The sequence below is a fragment of the Plasmodium vinckei genome (assembly GCF_900681995.1).
Source record: "Plasmodium vinckei vinckei genome assembly, chromosome: PVVCY_13".
NCBI classification, from domain to species: Eukaryota; Apicomplexa; class Aconoidasida; order Haemosporida; family Plasmodiidae; genus Plasmodium; species Plasmodium vinckei.
Genome location: NC_051305.1, coordinates 1568310 through 1587149, shown reverse-complemented (window position 1 = coordinate 1587149; position 18840 = coordinate 1568310). Strand labels below are relative to the sequence as shown.

At 24.0% G+C, this 18840-nt stretch overlaps 7 protein-coding genes across 7 annotated transcripts; 4 read left to right on the top strand and 3 right to left on the bottom strand.

Moving 5' to 3' along the window:
* Nucleotides 1–451: 451 nt before the first annotated feature.
* PVVCY_1304300 (lactate dehydrogenase, putative) lies at nucleotides 452–1769 on the top strand (the record flags this gene model as incomplete). The annotated part of the gene is made up of 3 exons (XM_008624103.1): nucleotides 452–572; nucleotides 793–1184; nucleotides 1278–1769. 3 exons carry the CDS (start codon nucleotides 452–454, stop codon nucleotides 1767–1769), a joined length of 1005 nt encoding a protein of 334 aa, XP_008622325.1.
* A 2091-nt stretch (nucleotides 1770–3860) lies between these two features.
* Nucleotides 3861–5153, top strand: PVVCY_1304290 (phosphoribosylpyrophosphate synthetase, putative; the record flags this gene model as incomplete). The annotated part of the gene is made up of 1 exon (XM_008624102.1): nucleotides 3861–5153. The coding sequence occupies one exon, from the start codon at nucleotides 3861–3863 to the stop codon at nucleotides 5151–5153; it is 1293 nt and encodes a 430-aa protein (XP_008622324.1).
* Nucleotides 5154–6607: 1454 nt separating this feature from the next.
* PVVCY_1304280 (U6 snRNA-associated Sm-like protein LSm6, putative) lies at nucleotides 6608–6841 on the top strand (the record flags this gene model as incomplete). The annotated part of the gene is made up of 1 exon (XM_008624101.1): nucleotides 6608–6841. One exon carries the CDS (start codon nucleotides 6608–6610, stop codon nucleotides 6839–6841), a length of 234 nt encoding a protein of 77 aa, XP_008622323.1.
* A 650-nt stretch (nucleotides 6842–7491) lies between these two features.
* Nucleotides 7492–8442, bottom strand: PVVCY_1304270 (L-lactate dehydrogenase, putative; the record flags this gene model as incomplete). Its single annotated transcript, XM_008624100.1, has 1 exon — nucleotides 7492–8442. The coding sequence occupies one exon, from the start codon at nucleotides 8440–8442 to the stop codon at nucleotides 7492–7494; it is 951 nt and encodes a 316-aa protein (XP_008622322.1).
* A 2144-nt stretch (nucleotides 8443–10586) lies between these two features.
* Nucleotides 10587–12269, top strand: PVVCY_1304260 (dihydrofolate synthase/folylpolyglutamate synthase, putative; the record flags this gene model as incomplete). Its single annotated transcript, XM_008624099.1, has 4 exons — nucleotides 10587–11639; nucleotides 11720–11918; nucleotides 12019–12141; nucleotides 12226–12269. 4 exons carry the CDS (start codon nucleotides 10587–10589, stop codon nucleotides 12267–12269), a joined length of 1419 nt encoding a protein of 472 aa, XP_008622321.1.
* Nucleotides 12270–13315: 1046 nt separating this feature from the next.
* Nucleotides 13316–14070, bottom strand: PVVCY_1304250 (SNARE protein, putative; the record flags this gene model as incomplete). Its single annotated transcript, XM_008624098.1, has 2 exons — nucleotides 13316–13355; nucleotides 13448–14070. The coding sequence occupies 2 exons, from the start codon at nucleotides 14068–14070 to the stop codon at nucleotides 13316–13318; spliced, it is 663 nt and encodes a 220-aa protein (XP_008622320.1).
* A 978-nt stretch (nucleotides 14071–15048) lies between these two features.
* Nucleotides 15049–18544, bottom strand: PVVCY_1304240 (conserved Plasmodium protein, unknown function; the record flags this gene model as incomplete). Its single annotated transcript, XM_037634770.1, has 2 exons — nucleotides 15049–18280; nucleotides 18420–18544. The coding sequence occupies 2 exons, from the start codon at nucleotides 18542–18544 to the stop codon at nucleotides 15049–15051; spliced, it is 3357 nt and encodes a 1118-aa protein (XP_037490819.1).
* Between the last annotated feature and the right edge of the window lie 296 nt (nucleotides 18545–18840).

Here is an 18840-nt window from a genome sequence, read left to right as displayed (position 1 = left end):
CAATGCATACATTTGTATCTTCGTTGAATGTAAGAAAGTTCTACTATTAGGCCTCCCCCCCATATATATATATATATACATATCCATATTACATACAGTCAATTATATTTATACTAACATAAATTTATTGCTTATTTATTATTCTAACTTATATAGTAACAAATATAGAGTCTATTCCCTATACATATCCCAGTTTAATTGTTTTACATTCTTATTGTACCCTCTTTATTTGATTATGTAAGTTAAAAAGAAACACTTATTTATATATAAAAAATATGAAACCATTACACTAACATTAAAACTGTATGTAAATGCCTATACATATATGTTTGTACTTTTTTGTTTTCATTCTTCTAGTAAAGACAGCTGAATAAAAACCAGTTGTCCTTTGAGAATTAAAAAGAGAAAATCTTACACACAAAAATTTTATAATCCTTTTAATTACCCTAAAATGATTTCTGTTAAACATCCTAAAATTAGCATCTTAGGTGCTAGTGACATTGGATGCACCTTAGCCCATATGATATGTGAAAAGAATTTGGGTGATGTGGTTTTACACGATTTTAGAAAAGGTAAATAAATATATACTAACATAACTATAGTCAGTAATTTTCATCCTTTTGTTAATAAATACAATTGATAATGCAAATTTTATATGAACATATTCCATATTTTAATTTGACTATATATTTTTTAAATTATCTGAACTAGCTATAGTCATAATGTTTTAAGTATAATACAATACTATTTAACTAACCGTGCCCATATATTATGATTTCTTTACATTTTCAGATCTATCAAAAGGACGAGCCCTAGATATTTTACACACAAGGCCTATAAATAGATCAAAAATAAATATATTAGGAACAAGTGATATTACTGATATTAAAGATTCATTGGTTGTAGTAGTAACGATAGAAGTATCTGAACGAGAGTTCGCAGAGTTTGATGAAGAAGATATAGAAAAACAAGTATATACTTCCAATGTAAAATTATTAAAAGATGTTTCAAAAGCAATTAAAAAACATTGTCCTCATGCATTTGTAGTAGTTACTACTAACCCAGTTGATTGCATGGCTAAAGTTTTACAAGATTATGCAAACATACCATCTCATAAAATATGTGGTATGGCTGGGGTATTACATAGTGCAAGGCTAAGACATAATTTAGCAGAAAAATTGAGAGTAAGAAATAGTGTATATAAAAATAAATAATCATATAAATTCAATTATTTTTTCATTCTTTACAAATGAATAACTGTTTTAATTTTAAATTAGGTAAATCCTGGTGATGTTCAAGGATTTGTAATTGGAGCACACGGAGATAAAATGGTCCCATTACCACGATATTGTTGTGTTAATGGAATTCCATTATGTGATTTTACAAAAAAAGGGGCAATTACCGAAAAAGAAATAAGTAAGATTGTCGAGAAGACAAAAAACACAAGTCTAGAACTATTAGATTTAATACCTGAAGGATCAGTATGTTTTGCTCCTTCTTTAGCTATTGTTGAAATTATTGAAGCCTATTTAAAAGATTTAAAAAGAGTTCTTGTATGCTCAATTCACCTTAACGGTCAATATGGCCACAAGGGCGTTTTCGCAGGTGTCCCTGTTGTCATTGGAGGAAAGGGAATTGAAAAAATTATAGAGCTCGATTTAAATACACAAGAAAAGGAGCTTTTTGATGACTCATTAAAACATATTAGCTATCTATTCGATAATTATAAGCATGAATCCACTGCAGAGGAAGAATCAAAACCACAATAATTCTCTCAAATATTATATAAATAATTATATATGCATATATATCCATGAATATGCGTGTATTGTCATTTTTTAATTTTAAAAGACTAAACATATTACATTATTTAGTCTTACATAAAATATTTATGATAAAATAAGTATGAATTTCGTAGGGTATACATATATACTATGTACATTGTTATATTAAAATATTTTTACTCTTGTGTTTCGAAAAAGATAAATATATGCAAATATATAGTCTTTTAACATTAATCGTTCATGTAAATAGTAATGTCATGTTGTCTTGTATTTTCAAATGTGTCAAAGACAAAATATATGTCCAAATAAAGTCAAATAATGCGTCAAAATAAATAAAACTATATTGTTCGTTTATAATATAAATACTATGAAAATAATGAATTTAGGAAACTTGAGCAATATTAATATTCATAAATATCCAATGTGGAACACACATTTTTTTCTAGCTATAATTCACAAAACGAAAAAAAAAAATTATATATGAAAAAATTATGACCTGCCATAATTTTTTTCGCAATTATAAATAAATAGCGGTATTTTTTTTTTTATTAGAAAATTTGCCTGACCAAAAAAGCTAGTTTAATTTAAAAAAAAAACATTAGCATGGTAACATATATGCCTGATTTATATACAGCTTAAGTATCAAAATAAGGATAAGCAGAAAGACATATATTTTTTTATTTTAAATGAAATGGATTTAAAATTAAATTGAATAATATGGAATTATTCTATAAAAAGCTTCTCTCTTTTGGTATTGTTTTTATCACTATATTGAACTGAGGATATGAACATTGTAAAACCAAGTGTGAAGAATATTAACATGTATTTTATAAATAATTCCACCAAATAATAATAATTTTTTTATCCTACATTACAATGATGTCGCATATATTTGATAATTTCTCTTAATTTATAAAGTGCCTTTAAGTATAGTTATAGAAATATGAAAAATAGTAGGGTGGAAAACAATGATTATGATAAATTTATATCGCTTTATAGATATTTATATACCCCCCATAAATTATCATTAGCCTATTATTGAAATAAAATTAATTAAAATAATATTTGCATGGTAAAAATATATAAATATCAATAAATTAAGAAATTATATTTATTTTTCTCCTTATTTTTATGGAAAAGAAAATGGATAAATTTATTCATAATGGCATAATGAATAATAAAAAATATATATATAAATAATAAAGTATAATACAGCTTATGTATTTTATCAAAAAATTATTTTAACTTTTTATTAATTTATTATTAATTTTTTTTTGCATCTATTATGGCGTATATAAATTCATTTTTTTACATGCCTTATAGCAACGGGCTATATACATAAAAATATATTTATGCGCTATTAATGCCTTGAGAAAAAATATATGAAAAATAATTTCGCATAAATGAAACATCATTAGATATAGAAGAATTAGAAAATATTTTTATTTTCATTTTTCAACTATATATATATTTTATAATATATGTTTTTTTTTCTTTGACACTTATTCATTTTTTGTGGATTTTTTTTCTCCATAAAAATATATTTTTTTTTTATGTATGGATAATTTATTTGCTAAAATTTATATTTGTAAATTGGCATTCAATAAGGAGAATTTATTTTCTGAGGATAATATGTAATTTTATTCAAATGTTTTAAGAAAAAATACATTTATATTGTCATATGATATTTGTATGCATATATTAAGCAATGCTGAAATGAATATATTAGTGTAAATTCTATATAGTTGCCGCTATATTTAATTATACGCGCATTTTAGCTTAATTGTATACAAATATAAGCACAATCTATTCGTCCCATTAATATATTTTTATTTATATATTTTTATTTCACCAAAGCGTGCAAAATACGAGGACATACCTCTATGGAATAGTTTGATCTTTAATTAATTTTATTTTATGTCATTGAATTTTTAAAACATTTTACATCATAATAACAGTACGAAACAAAATTGAAGTAGCATTACATATAGTGAAAAAAAAAAATTTGATATATAATATACAAAAGAGATATACGTGAGTTCAGATAGCGTATTTATTTCTCGACGCTAAAGTAAAATGAGTTATTCCGCGTTTAAAGGATATGCATCTAACTGGATAAATAGAAAGAGTATTTTGACAAAAAATGGAAATGGATCTAGAATCGCATTAATAGCAAGTAGTGGATTTGGCATGTATATTTTGTCAAATGAAGAAAATAGAAAAGAACTAAGATCGCATTGTAATAATGTAAAAAAATGTATAAATAATATGGTTTATCAATATAATAATAAGAATAAAATATTTTTTGAAAATTTAGTTCTTTGTGATACTAATAATTCAAACAAAGGTTTTCGGAATCCATTATGGAGATCAGAAGAAAAAAGACCAATTGATAAAATGGAAAATGCGATAATATTTAGTGGATCGTCTAATCCATTATTAAGTAAAAAAATAACAGATCATTTAAGTACTACTTTAGGTAAAGTTAATTTAAAAAGATTTGCAGATGGAGAAGTATCAATGCAATTTCTAGACAGTATACGAGGAAAAGATGTATATATTATACAACCTACATGTCCACCAGTTAATGAAAATCTTGTTGAATTATTATTAATGATTTCTACATGTCGAAGAGCATCAGCTAAAAAAATAACAGCTGTTATACCATATTATGGTTATGCACGTCAAGATAGAAAATTAAGTTCAAGAGTGCCTATATCTGCTGCTGATGTTGCAAGAATGATAGAAGCCATGGGTGTTGATCGAGTTGTAGCTATAGATTTACATTCGGGACAGATTCAAGGTTTTTTTGGTCCAAGAGTTCCAGTTGATAATTTAGAAGCACAATTAATAGGTTTAGATTATTTTACAAAAAAAAATTTATATAAACCTGTTATTGTTTCTCCAGATGCAGGTGGAGTATATAGAGCACGAAAATTTCAAGATGGTTTAAATTATCGAGGAATAAGTGATTGTGGAATTGCTATGCTTATCAAACAACGTAGTAAACCAAATGAAATTGAAAAAATGGATTTAGTAGGAAATGTATATGATTCAGATGTCATTATTGTTGATGATATGATTGACACATCTGGTACATTATGTGAGGCAGCAAAACAATTAAAAAAACATGGAGCTAGAAGAGTATTTGCATTTGCTACACATGGTCTATTTTCAGGACCTGCTATTGATCGAATCGAAAAATCACCATTAGAAGAAGTAGTTGTTACAGATACTGTTAAATCTAATAAAAATATTGATAACTGTAAAAAAATTACTAAATTAAGTGTTTCAGTTTTAGTTGCAGATGCTATTAGAAGAATACAACAGAAGGAATCACTTAACGACTTGTTTAGTATGAAAGGATAAATACATCTTTCAAAATTTAAATGTAAATATTTTTTAAGCTTTTATATTTACCCGATTTCTGTTTCCTTTCTTGTTTAATACATATTGGAAAATAGAAATAGGTAATCCAATTTTATTACATAAATGTAAATTACATCATCAAAAACATACAGTGAAAAAATGAGCATAACATGTAAATAATATACAAAAAATTTTGATATTATATACATATGTTGCGCTTATTTATTGTATGTTTGTCTATTTTGGCATATTTTAAACATACTTTCTTTGAAGATAATATATTTTTAAAAAGAAGCTTGTAAGTTTATTTGCTTGTACATGCTTCTCCTTTAGCAATTGATAATTTTTTTGCCCTTTTTTACATTTTTTTTTCTTTTTTTTTTAATTTTTTTTTATAAAATATGGAATACGTTCAGCTTAAAAAAAAACTCGTTAAAAAACGTACAACTCAACGAATTCATTCTTTTATACTATTTATTAGAAAATCATCACCGCATACTTAAAATATTTATGTATACAAAAAGGAGGAGTTATTATCGCTTCAACCTTTACATACCATGACTAAGGCACAAGGGCAAAATATATTATCCCGCTCGCTGCTTTAGAAGGTTTCCTCTTTTTATGTAAATATTTAGTTCATTTATTGTAGTCTATAATTCCATATATATAAATATGGAACATCATAGATTTACATATGGTAAGTCACTCACATTTGAATGACAAAGAAAATTCTAAATATATAGCCAAAATATTTATAAGTGTTTTAAAAAAAACTAGCTAATAAGCAACTTGTATGTTCTAATGGCGACTTTGAGTTGCAGAAAATAGAGAAGTAAATATATTACTTTTTTTCAACCTATAATTTGATGATTTTATTTGCAAAGTGATTGATTTCCAGGAAAATATTCATGTAGCATGTTTCTCTGTAGTTGCCATTTATTTTATTTATTCACATATTTATTTTTTTGTCAAACCGAATTGCATTAAAGAAATACATGTATGTTCATAAATTTTATTGCTATGGTATTTATTTATATTACTTTTATTATTAATTGTTCATATTTTTTTTTTTTTTTTTTTTTAAATACCGATAAGCTAGCCATTTCTACATTTTAAATCACACAGAAAGTGAAGAATATTATTTTCGTAAAATCAAGAAAATTGGCGAGTATACCCTTCAATATGTATTGCATACATATTTCATAAATCCTAATAAGCAATATAAAATTTTAACACACAGTAAAATAACTAAATAAAAGTAAAAGATTATCCTTAAGAAAGTGGCAAAGAAATTTGATTTTATAAAAAATTACGAGGGTTTGTTTTTTGATAAACAATTGAACAATTTAAGTTTAACATTTCCAAGAGAGACGTGATATCAATGCATATTTTTGCTTCATAAAATAAGTAAAAGTTTTGATATCCTATTTTATTCAGTTTTATTTTTTTCAAAAATGAGTTCCAATTCTCCGAAATATTTCGTTCAAAGCTTAAAAGGAAAAACTGTAATAGTAAGACTAAATAATGGATCAGATTATAAAGGTATATTAGCATGCTTAGATGAACGTATGAATGTTACGTTAGAGCAAACCGAAGAATATTTTGATGGCGAACTAATCGAAAAATATAATGACGCTTTTATTAGAGGAAATAATGTTTTTTATATAAGAGCAATTGATGATGAATAATTTAGTTTCTTATTTTTTTTTAAATACATCCATATGCAACTTGCTTATGTACATGCTTTTATTTTTTTATATTTTGTACATAAAATACTTGCATGAAAAATATATATGTGAATGTATATTTTTTTAATTGACTTAAAACTAACCATTTAATGTATAAAAATATATAAAATAAATATAAAGACACCAAAGAGATGGTAAACGCGTGATGCACTTTTTATGTGCGAAGCCAGTTGACTCTCTTTGCCTATTACAAAAAATATCGCAGACAAAAATGCATATGTATATAAATATATATACTGTGCTTAACATAGGAATGGGCTTTCATGGAGCCTATTTTTTTGTTATTATTATTATTATTTTATTATTATTGTTATTTACTGTTTTATCATTAATTATAAATTCGTGTAGGGCACAATATGCAATAGATTACATCAATTTATTTCACACAAAATGATATAAAGGGGAAAAAGTGAATCATAAAAATAAATTAAAATAAAATGTGAATTCTATTAATAAACATGGAAAAGCCAAGATCAAACCAGAAATGTTTACTATTTAATTATTCTATTTTTATCTAATATTTAATTATATAATTCCCCTTATTTACGCATTAGTGTTCTTCTAGTCTTATATTTTAATTAAAAATTTCCTTAAATAAGAGCCTTCATTCTGGCTGTTTCAGCAACAGCATTATCGAAGTGCATTTTCTCAGTTTCATTTAATTGTAATTCAATTACTTGTTCTACACCATTGCCACCAATAACAAGAGGGGTACCAGCGAAAATATCTTTGTGTCCATATTCACCTTCTAATAAGGTAGAGCAGATTAAAACTTTTCTTAAATCTTTAAGGTATGATTCAGCCATTTCAATAATAGCAGCAGCTGGTGCAACATATGGAGATGCATGTAAGTTAACAATTTCTAAAGCGGTATTAATAGTTCTATCAGCCATAGCTTTAAGTTCATCCTCAGTTATTTTATTATTGTTAATAAATTCTTGAAGTGGGATACCACCAACAGTTATATATCGTTTTAATAAAACCATTTTATTTCCATGAGCACCAACAATATGAGCATTTACATCTCTTGGGCATACATTTAATTTTTCAGCGATGTAATATTTAAATCTTGATGAATCTAAAACACCACCTAATCCAACAATTTTGTTTTTTGGGACACCAGAATGTTGATGTAATAATTGAACCATAACATCAACTGGGTTTGTTACTACAATAATAAATGCATTAGGGCATTGTTTTTTAATATGACCACCAATTTCAATCATAATTTTATTATTTAGTGGTAATAAATCATCTCTGTTCCATTCTTTCTCACTTTTTCCTGGGACTTTTGTAAATCCTGCTGTAACAATGACAACATCTGCACCTTTAAGATCATCATAACTGTTTGATCCAGTTACTTTACAATTTGAGTATGCCATTACATTTGTGTGGGATGTATCTAAAGCCTTTCCATGAGGCATATCTTTTACAATATCAAACATAACAACATCTCCTAAATTTTTCTGAACGATTAAGGTGGCCATAACACCTCCAATCATACCAGATCCGACAAGTACTATCTTTGGTCTTTGTGGCATTTTTTAAAAAGAAGGGGGGGGTATAATAGTTTAAAAATAAGTAAAATATGAATGGGGAAATTCTATAAAAAAAAGTTGAAAAAAGGTTGAAAAAAATGTGTATATCATATATATATTAAGGGAAAATAAAATTAATTGTAAAAATAAAAATTATGTAAGCAAATTAATTAAATATGTAATACAAATATGCTCATAAGGTTGCCCATAAATAAACAAATAAATAAAAAAATGAATATTCCTATATATTTTAAAATATAGAAATATATAAGAAAAAGAAATGTTACTTTAAAAAGGAAAAATCCTAAAGTTTTATAATGAATTTGTTTATATAACGTGGTGTTATAAATATAAAGGTTGTGTTAATTTGTGGAAATTAATTAAAATGTAAAGAAAAAATAATTCTTAAAAATTAATTTTATATTTCGTATGAAACCTTTTACAAAATATTATTTACGATTTTTTTTTATAAAATTTTATATGTATATATATATATATATATACAGTAAATTAAGGGGAATTTTTTTATAAAAATATTTTCTCGTATTGGGGGTGGAAATAAACAAAAATATGTAATTTTTATTGCTGCATATTAAAATATATAATAGAATTTCTAGCTTAATAAAATGGGAATTCTACATTTATGCATGTGCCCTAAGGATATATATTTAAGTAATAACCGAATAAAACCGACGTGGTTTTATTTATGTGCATTTGTTTTTCTCGTAATATTTATAGGAGTATAAAAATTGTAATTGCTAAATATGAACACTTTAAAAAAATGTTTCGTATCAATTGCAAGGCGTTCCATTAATTTTTTATTATATTGTAAATGGGCATATACATACTTATATTATTATTATAAGTAGGATATGTAAGCAATTTTCCGCCCCTAAATAATATTTAATAGCATGTATGCAATTTTCCCCTCATTTTTAAATATATATAACAATCTTGAGTTATTAAAAAAAATATAATATGTGGAAAAATTTTATTATATATATAGATCTTACTTTAATAAGAAGCTTACAATAATATATATGTAACAAGTGGGAAAGTTCATGATATTTCTCTTTTTTAATCGCTATCCCATATTATATACATTATTAGAAAGTATACCAATTTTATTATAAATAGGTCTGCATGATATTGTGTACATATATACATATATTGTATGATGTAACTTCCTTAAAAATGAATATGCAATAGGAATATATGCTTATTCCCTTTTTCTCTAAACGATGTTGAACAACTAATTTGTTCATTACCCATTAATGTGTATTTTATTTTATATTATTTTTTCCAAGGGAATGTAGGAATTTTGAAAAAGCACACTCCAATAATAGCATATAATTAAAATACCAAAAATAATTAGTGAAAATATTAATCAAAATTAAAATTACAAATAAATAAAATCCATTTTTTATGAAAAAAATATCTTCGGTTTTACCGCGGTAATGTACCAATGGCATTCTATATAGATTAGTCCCATGTGTATACATGACATATATATATAATTAATATGTTTAAGCTATAAAATAATAAAAGGTCTGTCCCTTCTTATATATATATCTATCTTTTATTTGGTGTGCGGAAAAAGGATATAAAAAATAAAACATTTGGACTGGTTAATAATATATATTGCTCGCTTCATTAGTATTGGTGTTTTTTTGAGAGTATGATATATTATTTTTTCCACACACAAACACTTTATGTTTTTTTAAGCATTCACAAATTTTTACATTTTAGAATGCCAATTAAACAATTAATATACTTACACATAGTTTAGTAATAATTTAAAAAGTATGATTGTAGAAACATAAGAATTATAACTTAAATATAGTGGCAATATTAATATATTCATTGTGTGCATATTAGGTTATAGCCAAATCTTTAAAAAATTACATGAACAGTCATAAAAATTTAGATATTTATTACACAAAAAAAAATGTTGTAGCTAGCTGGCTTGTATAGCTATAATATATATTTTTTTTTTTATTTTCCTGTTTACACTATTAACAAAAATAGTAATAGTAACCATAGTAATAATAATGATAGTGAGTAATTGGAACAATTTAAATAATAATTAATATTGATGTGAATGAGCAAATATTCTTCAGTATTTTTCTTCTTTTACTTTTTGAACTATGGAAGGTGAAATAAAAACATACAATGAATGTTTGAAACAATTATATAAAACACACTCCATCAAACTGGGGCTTGGGAGTACAAAAAAACTGAGTGAATTGTTTGGTAACCCTCATAGGAATTATAAAACTATTCATGTAGCTGGCACAAATGGGAAAGGATCAGTATGCCATAAAATTTATTTAGGACTCAAATTAAAAAATTATAAAGTAGGAATATTTTCTTCCCCTCATATATTTTCCTTAAGAGAAAGAATAATTGTAAATGGGGAACCAATAAGTGAAAATGATTTAATCGCTTTAGTTAATGAAGTATTTAAGAAAGCAAAGAAAATAAATGCAAGTCCAACATTTTTTGAAATTATAACTCTAGTTGCTTTTATATATTTTTCAAATCAAAATGTAGATTATGCAGTTATTGAAACGGGGTTAGGAGGAAGATTGGATGCAACCAACATTTTGGAAAACCCAGAATTAGTTATAATTACATCAATTGGTTATGATCATTTAAATATATTAGGAAATGATTTGAATCAAATATGTAATGAAAAAATTGGAATATTTAAGAAGGATGCTCAAGTTATAATAGGCCCATCTGTTTCTATATATATAAGCGTTTTTGAAAAGGCAAAAGAATTAAATTGCAATATGCACATTGTTCCCCCAGAACCTAGAGGAGAAACTTATAATGAAGAAAATACAAGAATAGCTATAGAATCTTTAAAAAAATTAAATATAAATGTAGATAACGTATTAAAATCGATCATGCCTATCAAACCTCCATTAAGAATGCAATATTTAGCTGATGAGCAAATGGAACATATAAAAAAAAAGTATACACAAATGGAAATGATAGAAAATAATACCATTTCGTCTTATCCTAGTGCTGTTATAATGGATGTTGGTCATAATGAAACTTCTATTGATAGATTATGCCGAGATATTAATTGTTTCCATAAAGACAAAATAATAAGAGTATGCATATCTCTAACTAAACCTAGGAATTTAAATATATTCCAATCATTAATTGCACAATTTCCTGACGTCTTAAAGGTATAAATAATTCTTTTGTTCATTCAATATATGCATTTCGACAAGATATATACATTTGTTTGTATCACTTTTAATAATAGGATGTTTTTTATTTGCCATCAATCAACGAACGGACATATGACTTTGATGAAATTGTGGAAATGATAAATGATGATGGATACATAAATAGTGAATTAAAAAAGCATGTATTAAATAGTTCAGAAAAAGTTAACCAATGGTTAATAGCCGAAAAGAAAAAAAATGGAAATTTAATTGACAACAATAAATTATATAAAAGAGGTATGATCTATAATATTATTAAATATATACACTATTATACATAAACAAATATATATACACACGCTTGTTATTAATTCTCAAATACGATATTTTTTTAAAGGCACAATTCCTCTTATTGTAAGAAATGCATTTTTGGAGTGTTGCAAAGACAATTCCGTTTTGGTCATATGTGGTACCTTTTTTATTTTCGAGGAAGTTTTAAAAACTTTTGATATACACTCAGGTATGCTGCATAAAATTTTGTTATAGCAATGTGCGTGGTGCATTTTTTTTATTACTTATTATTATTATTATTTTTTTAAATTAGACATGCAGGATACAATTTTTATGAACGAGCCATCAGTAGTATAGAGCTAGCTAAAAGGTGTCCATGTCAATTTAAGAATTGTTAAATGGCTAGTAAAAAAAAAAAAAATTTAAAAAAAAAATAAATATTGAGCTAGCTAAATTAGCATACTGCATAAAACTCATGATATAAAATAATAAATGGGAATACAAATGGATAGTACAAAATACATGATATGATAAAAATTTCCTAGCATAAAACAATTTCAAATAGATAAAGCAAATGTATCTGTTTGTAATCATGAATTAGGATATTAGGTGAAAATCGAACTTAAGACCATTTTTGTTTGTTGTCAATTAACGATATAGAGAAAAGCATTTAATAATTAATTAAATAATATATTTATTTCTTATTTATTTTATCGTTTAAAAGTAGTTTCATACAAATTCTAAAAAAAAAATATTTTTTTTATTTCAAAAATTAAGAGCAAGACATCAAAGTAAAAATTTATAAGTATATAATTAATGAAAAATAAAATATTTTAAAATATACTTTTTATGCAACAAAAAAATATATGTGAAAAAAGCATCATTACAAATATTAGTTTAATATATCTCACTGTTAACATTTACGCAATTTTTGTTTTATGTACATGTGGGCAAACAAACAGAAAAAGGAAATTTCATAACCCCCAAAAAAATAAAAGAATAAATATATAAATTAATTCTTATTTGTGTAGCCTAAGTATTCCTTTTTTTTACTCTGTTTATGCGTATAGATTTTATGGAAATATAAAAATGTTGTATTAAATTTTAAAATAAAATTCTTCGATAATATATGATTCTCAATGTGTATTTATATTTATATAATGATTTATTCTTTTTTCCATTTTTACATTATTTTTATAAAATGAACAAAATATCATTCCCTTTAGTTAATTTTATGTATAATATTACTACATATGTTAAAGGAAAGTAGTAATATCTATTAACAAATCATGCTACTAGAAAGAATTAAGATGGCTAGCTATATAATACAACTGTATTATAAAGTAAAGTGGTTATGCCCCATTTTATTCGGTTTCAAGATATTATTTTTAAAAATTACATCATCAATACAATTGGCAGCATTGATTGTTTTTCTTGGCTTGCCTAAAAAGTATAAATAAAAAAAATCAAATAAAGAAATGAAAACAAAGGAGGTAAAAAGGAAACAAAACAAAATATGTGGATGGTGTGCATACCTATAAAACTGGTAGGATGAATTGGAAAGGTCTTGACTCTTTTTCATTAGATCATCAAGTTTTTCACCCCTTTGTAAAAGATCCTCAATATTTTTAAGCATAACATCTCTAACTTCATCAAGATCTTTTTGGACTCTTGAAAGTCTATCAGCTTCTGAAGGGTTTTGATATTTTTTTAATAATTCATTTAGTTCACTTGTAAATAAGGTACCTTCACTTAAATCTGAAATAACATGTTCATATTTCCCTCTACATGTTTGTTGAAATAGTCTTTGAGCATTATCTATTAATCCAAAGGCAATTCTCATAGGATATGATTTACTAGTCAATACTAAAACACTTATATCAGTTTCTTTATTTGTATAAATATGTAAATGTCCAATACCCGATTCTAATTCAATAACTTCTCGGTTCCCTTTTTGTGTTCTACTACATACTAATCTTGAATGGAAAAATATATGTTCTTTTAAGGAAGATCTATGAAAGAATGGAAATGATGATAAATCAACACTAGCAGACAAAAAAATAGGTTGTGAGGAATTATATTTATATATTAATATTCCATAAATTGCAATCCTATTTGTGCTTTCATTGCTTGGAAGAGGCCCTGGTAAACCGTTCATTTTAAATAATATAATAACAGCAAATAATTGTGGCAATATAATAGTCGTAACTAATGTGGCAAATCGGGAATTATGATAAAATAGGAAATGCAAAATTCGTAAGGTAATAATAATATATTATTATATTAGCGCTATTACTTTACGAATTTTGCATTCTACTAATATTTGAAATTTTTTAAATAATAAAAAAATTGTCAAAAATATGAAAAAAAAAAATAAGAAAAAAAAATATTTTACATATTATATATATATATAATATGTACAAATGCCGAGAATATTTTCTGCAATTTGATTTAATTTCAAACGAGCGAGGGGATTACCTATTTATACTATTTACATATGTAGGTATAATATTGGGGGGGACAATTTATACATTTAATAAAAAAAATTAATATATTTTATGTAGTATAACACATTTTACTTTTTTTTTTTTTTTTTTCATATCTTCAACATATTCTAAATTACAATTTACCATGCTAAAATTATTTTTAAAAATTTTCAAAAAAATGAAATAAAAAAATAATAACATATGTAGCTGCAATCTTTTAGCAATAGATAAAGAGGAAGAAAAATTATGTACAAAATTGTATATATAAAATAATATGATATAGTAATATATATTTATTGATATCCTTGTGTCATTTTCTTTACTTTATTTACTTTATTTCTCTACAATTTCATGTATTATTTATATATTGTAAAATTCGACATGGTTATATAATTCCATTTTCTACTTTTTTAGTATGATAAAGGAAATAAGTTGGTGTTTATTACAAAGTTGTAATAAAACTACGTTAATATTTTTTTGTGTGCATATATATATAACAGGGTATACAAAAACAAGCAGAAAAATAAATCATAATCATTAATAAAGAAAAATACAAAAAAAATAACTATACTTACATCAATTTCCCAACACACAAAGGTGGTAAATTTATAAAATAATAAAGTGATAAAATTATAAATACATGGCATATTCTACATGTAGAATAATATATGATGTGCTAAATCAAACGCTATTTGTATATCCAAAAAATTCAAAAAAAAATAAGATAAATAACATAAAAAAGATACATAAAAAAAATGAAAAGCATGTAAAAAGGCATGGAAATAATAATTAAGAATAACTTTTTCTTTTTGTTTTATTTCATTGTCTAAAATGGTATGGAGAAAATGTGTTTCCTTCTTCATAACCAGTACATAAAAATTATGTATAGATAGATGAACAAAATAAAGAAATAATTTTTTAAAAAATGAGATAAAAAGTAAAAAAATGTTTTTATAAAATATAGAAGGTGATTGTTTTAAAATATTATAAAAAATTATATTCATTCTTTTGATTTTATTTATAGACAAATTGTTATATATATTTCTTATATAATCTGTTGCATTAAAATATATCATAGTTTTATTTATTATATATAATAATTCTTCACATAAAAATAAAATCAAATTTATTGAAATATTTTTATCTATTTTCTTATTTTGTTTTATTTTTAAAACTAATTTATTTATTTCATCCATACCAAGTTTGTTATTCTCTTCTCTAGTCCCTTTAAATATTTCTCGAAATAAACATTTTTTTTTTATAAAATTCAAATTGTAAATTTCTTCCTTAATATTTTTATTACTAAAATTATCAAATAAATAAATAATATTATAATTGTCTATATGTGACATTTTTAAAAACGAAAAAGCTTCTTCCTCTAGTTCATCCACACTAGTGTGTAACTTTTTTTCATAATGCTCTAGAGTAAAAAATAAAAATAAAAACAGCTTTTCAAAATTGGCAGGGCAAAACTTACTTAAACTGTTCTTATCTTCCTTATCTTCCTTTTTTGCAATTATAAATTTTTTCAAATTATACGATGTTTTTTTTACTTGGTTATGTATTGCTAAGTTTGGTTTAATGTGTGTGCAAATTGGCTTGGCTATTTTTTTTTTTTTTTTTTTTTTTTTTTCATTTTGCAATTTTGATTTGGTTGAAAATTGTTTTACACATTCTTTTTTGTCACAATCTTTTTTATCACCATCTTTTTTATCACATCCTTTTTTATCTTTATTGTTTATGAATGTAAAAAGTATATTATTCATTAAAGTACATTTAAATGTGATAAATAAATATTTCCTATAATTGTGTGTATATATTATAATAATAAAATTTTCTTTTAATTTTTTAGTTTGCTTTAGCATTTGTTCAATATATATATGAAGTCTTATTACCTTTTTACTATTTGGTTGTAAAACTCCTTTATATGGATATATATATACATGTCTTAAAATATTAAAATTATATTTGTTGTATATATTATTTTTATCATTTTTAAAGCATATATTTTGTTCGAAATATTTAAATATACTATTTTGTTTTATATGTAAAAATGAATATAAATTTATGGGGATACTACAATTATTTGTTTTATCATAACAAAATATGGAAAAATATAACTTCTCTGGAATTGTATCCCCAATTTTTTTATTATTATCATTGCAAACTATATTTATATCCTTATCCTTTTTTATCTCTTTAGGGTTTAAACTTATTGTCTCACTAGATCTACAATAGTTGTCGTTTTTTTTTACAACTTTAGACTTAATATTGCTACTCTTTTTTTTATTAAAAATGGTGCTTATATTAGTATGCCATTTCTCGAATATATTTTTTTTTAAATTCTCTTCAAACAAAATTGGAAGTTGACTATTTTTAGTATCAAGGTTGGTTCCATTATTATTGTCGTGGTCAGTAGTAAACATGATAAATTCATTTTCCTCGTTTTGCTCGGCCTGACTAGTCTCTGGTGTGGTAGGATAATTAGCATCAACATGTATACCTATTACATCAGAATGTTTATGATCAATATTTGAAACGAATATGTTTTGAGAAGTTGTATCATTGAATTCATAAGATAAAGTAAAACTAGTTTGATAAACCTGATAAGTGTTAATAATATTTAAATCTATAAAATTGGGTGATACAGAAATCATATTTTTTATTTTATCTTTTTCAATATGGTTATCTACTTTTTTTATAACATCATTATTATTATTATTTATGATTAAATTACATATAAGTCTAAAACCAACTAATTTAAATTCCTTTGCACCATCACCAGGAATAATTAATGTTGAATAAGCTTTGGGTTTAATAATATTTTTTTTATTTAATATGACAAAATTTTTGTCAGGAAAAATGGAATAATCATTTAGTATGTTTTTTATTTCATTTTCTTTTTTTTCAATAAGGATATTTGTTTCAAATCCAAAGAAAATAATAATATCATTGTTAAATATGTGGATATCTTTTTTTTTTGTTTCAAAAATTAATTTATTTATAAAATAATTATATAGTTGTTTACAACAGATAGTATAATAGTTTAGGCAATAATCTATATAATCACTTTTTGTATTTTTATTTTTTTCACCATTTCTATATTTAGAAAATAAATTTTTATAATAATTTAATCCATTAATATGTTCAAACACATTTATGCTTGCCACACATACACACAAACTTGTATTTTTAATCTTAAATCTGATACAGCTCAAATCATTTAAATCGGTCTTACTCTTATTATATAATTTATCTTTAAAACATGAATATGCATAATTATTATCTCTACTTTTTTTATAGCAAAAATCACTACATGTCCGTAACAAGTTACTCAAATTTTTTCTACCATTTCCCTTTTTATGGGTAGTAGAAAGATGCTTATTTTTTTCTACACACGTATTTATTAAAAATGTTCTATTTAGTAAATAATTATATCTATCATTATTTGATGGTATATTGATAATTTTATTTTTTAAGTCATATTCATAATGATTAAATTTATTAAAATAATTTTTTTTTTTTTTTTTTTTTTTTTTTTCTTGTTCATTAAAGACACCCAAGCTATCGTCAACCATGTTATTCAATTGTATGTTTTTTGACAAATTAATTTTGTTCCATTTATTTTTTACAAAATTATAAAAATATGATTTTAAAATAGTTTTATATATTTTTCCATAAACTTTTTTTGTTACAATTTTAATATTTTTAAAATATACACCATGAATTTCGTTGTATAAATATGTTTTTACTAAAAAAATAAATGGGCAATTTTCAAAACTTTTTAAATTTATAAATTTATAACTTTCCATCCATTCTATTTCATTTTTAAGACTTAACTTTACCGAGTGAAAAAGTTCTCTTTCAAAATCATTCCTAAAGCTGTACGAGAAAAAAATTATGCATAAAGTATATGAAAATGTAGAGTGAGCAGTAGAATAAGCAAGGATATACACAAATAAAACACACCATGCTTCATTACATCTTTGCAATAATAGCAAACGACAAAATATATAAATACCTAATAATTATTATATCCTCTGTTGGTGGATATTTTATAAAACTCCAAATTTTGGTTGAACAATTTTGATATAAATTAAAATCTAAAATGTAAAAAGCACTTGTGTAATTGTGTGTTTTATCCATCTTATTTTTCTTTACCTTCTATATTTTATTTACTTTTTTTTTTATACACTCTTTACCGAATTTCTCTATAATATAAAAAGTTGAAATTATGTCACATCACAATAATGTTTACATAGATATATATATATGAAATTATTTTTTATTTTTTTATACAAACTTATGCAAATGCTTGTTTAGAAAATGACATATTTTTGGGGGGTCATTGGAAATTCATTGAAAAAAAATACATAACACTCATTTTTGTTTCCATAAAAATATACTATGTGTATGTAGGGTTTACACTATTATTAAAAACT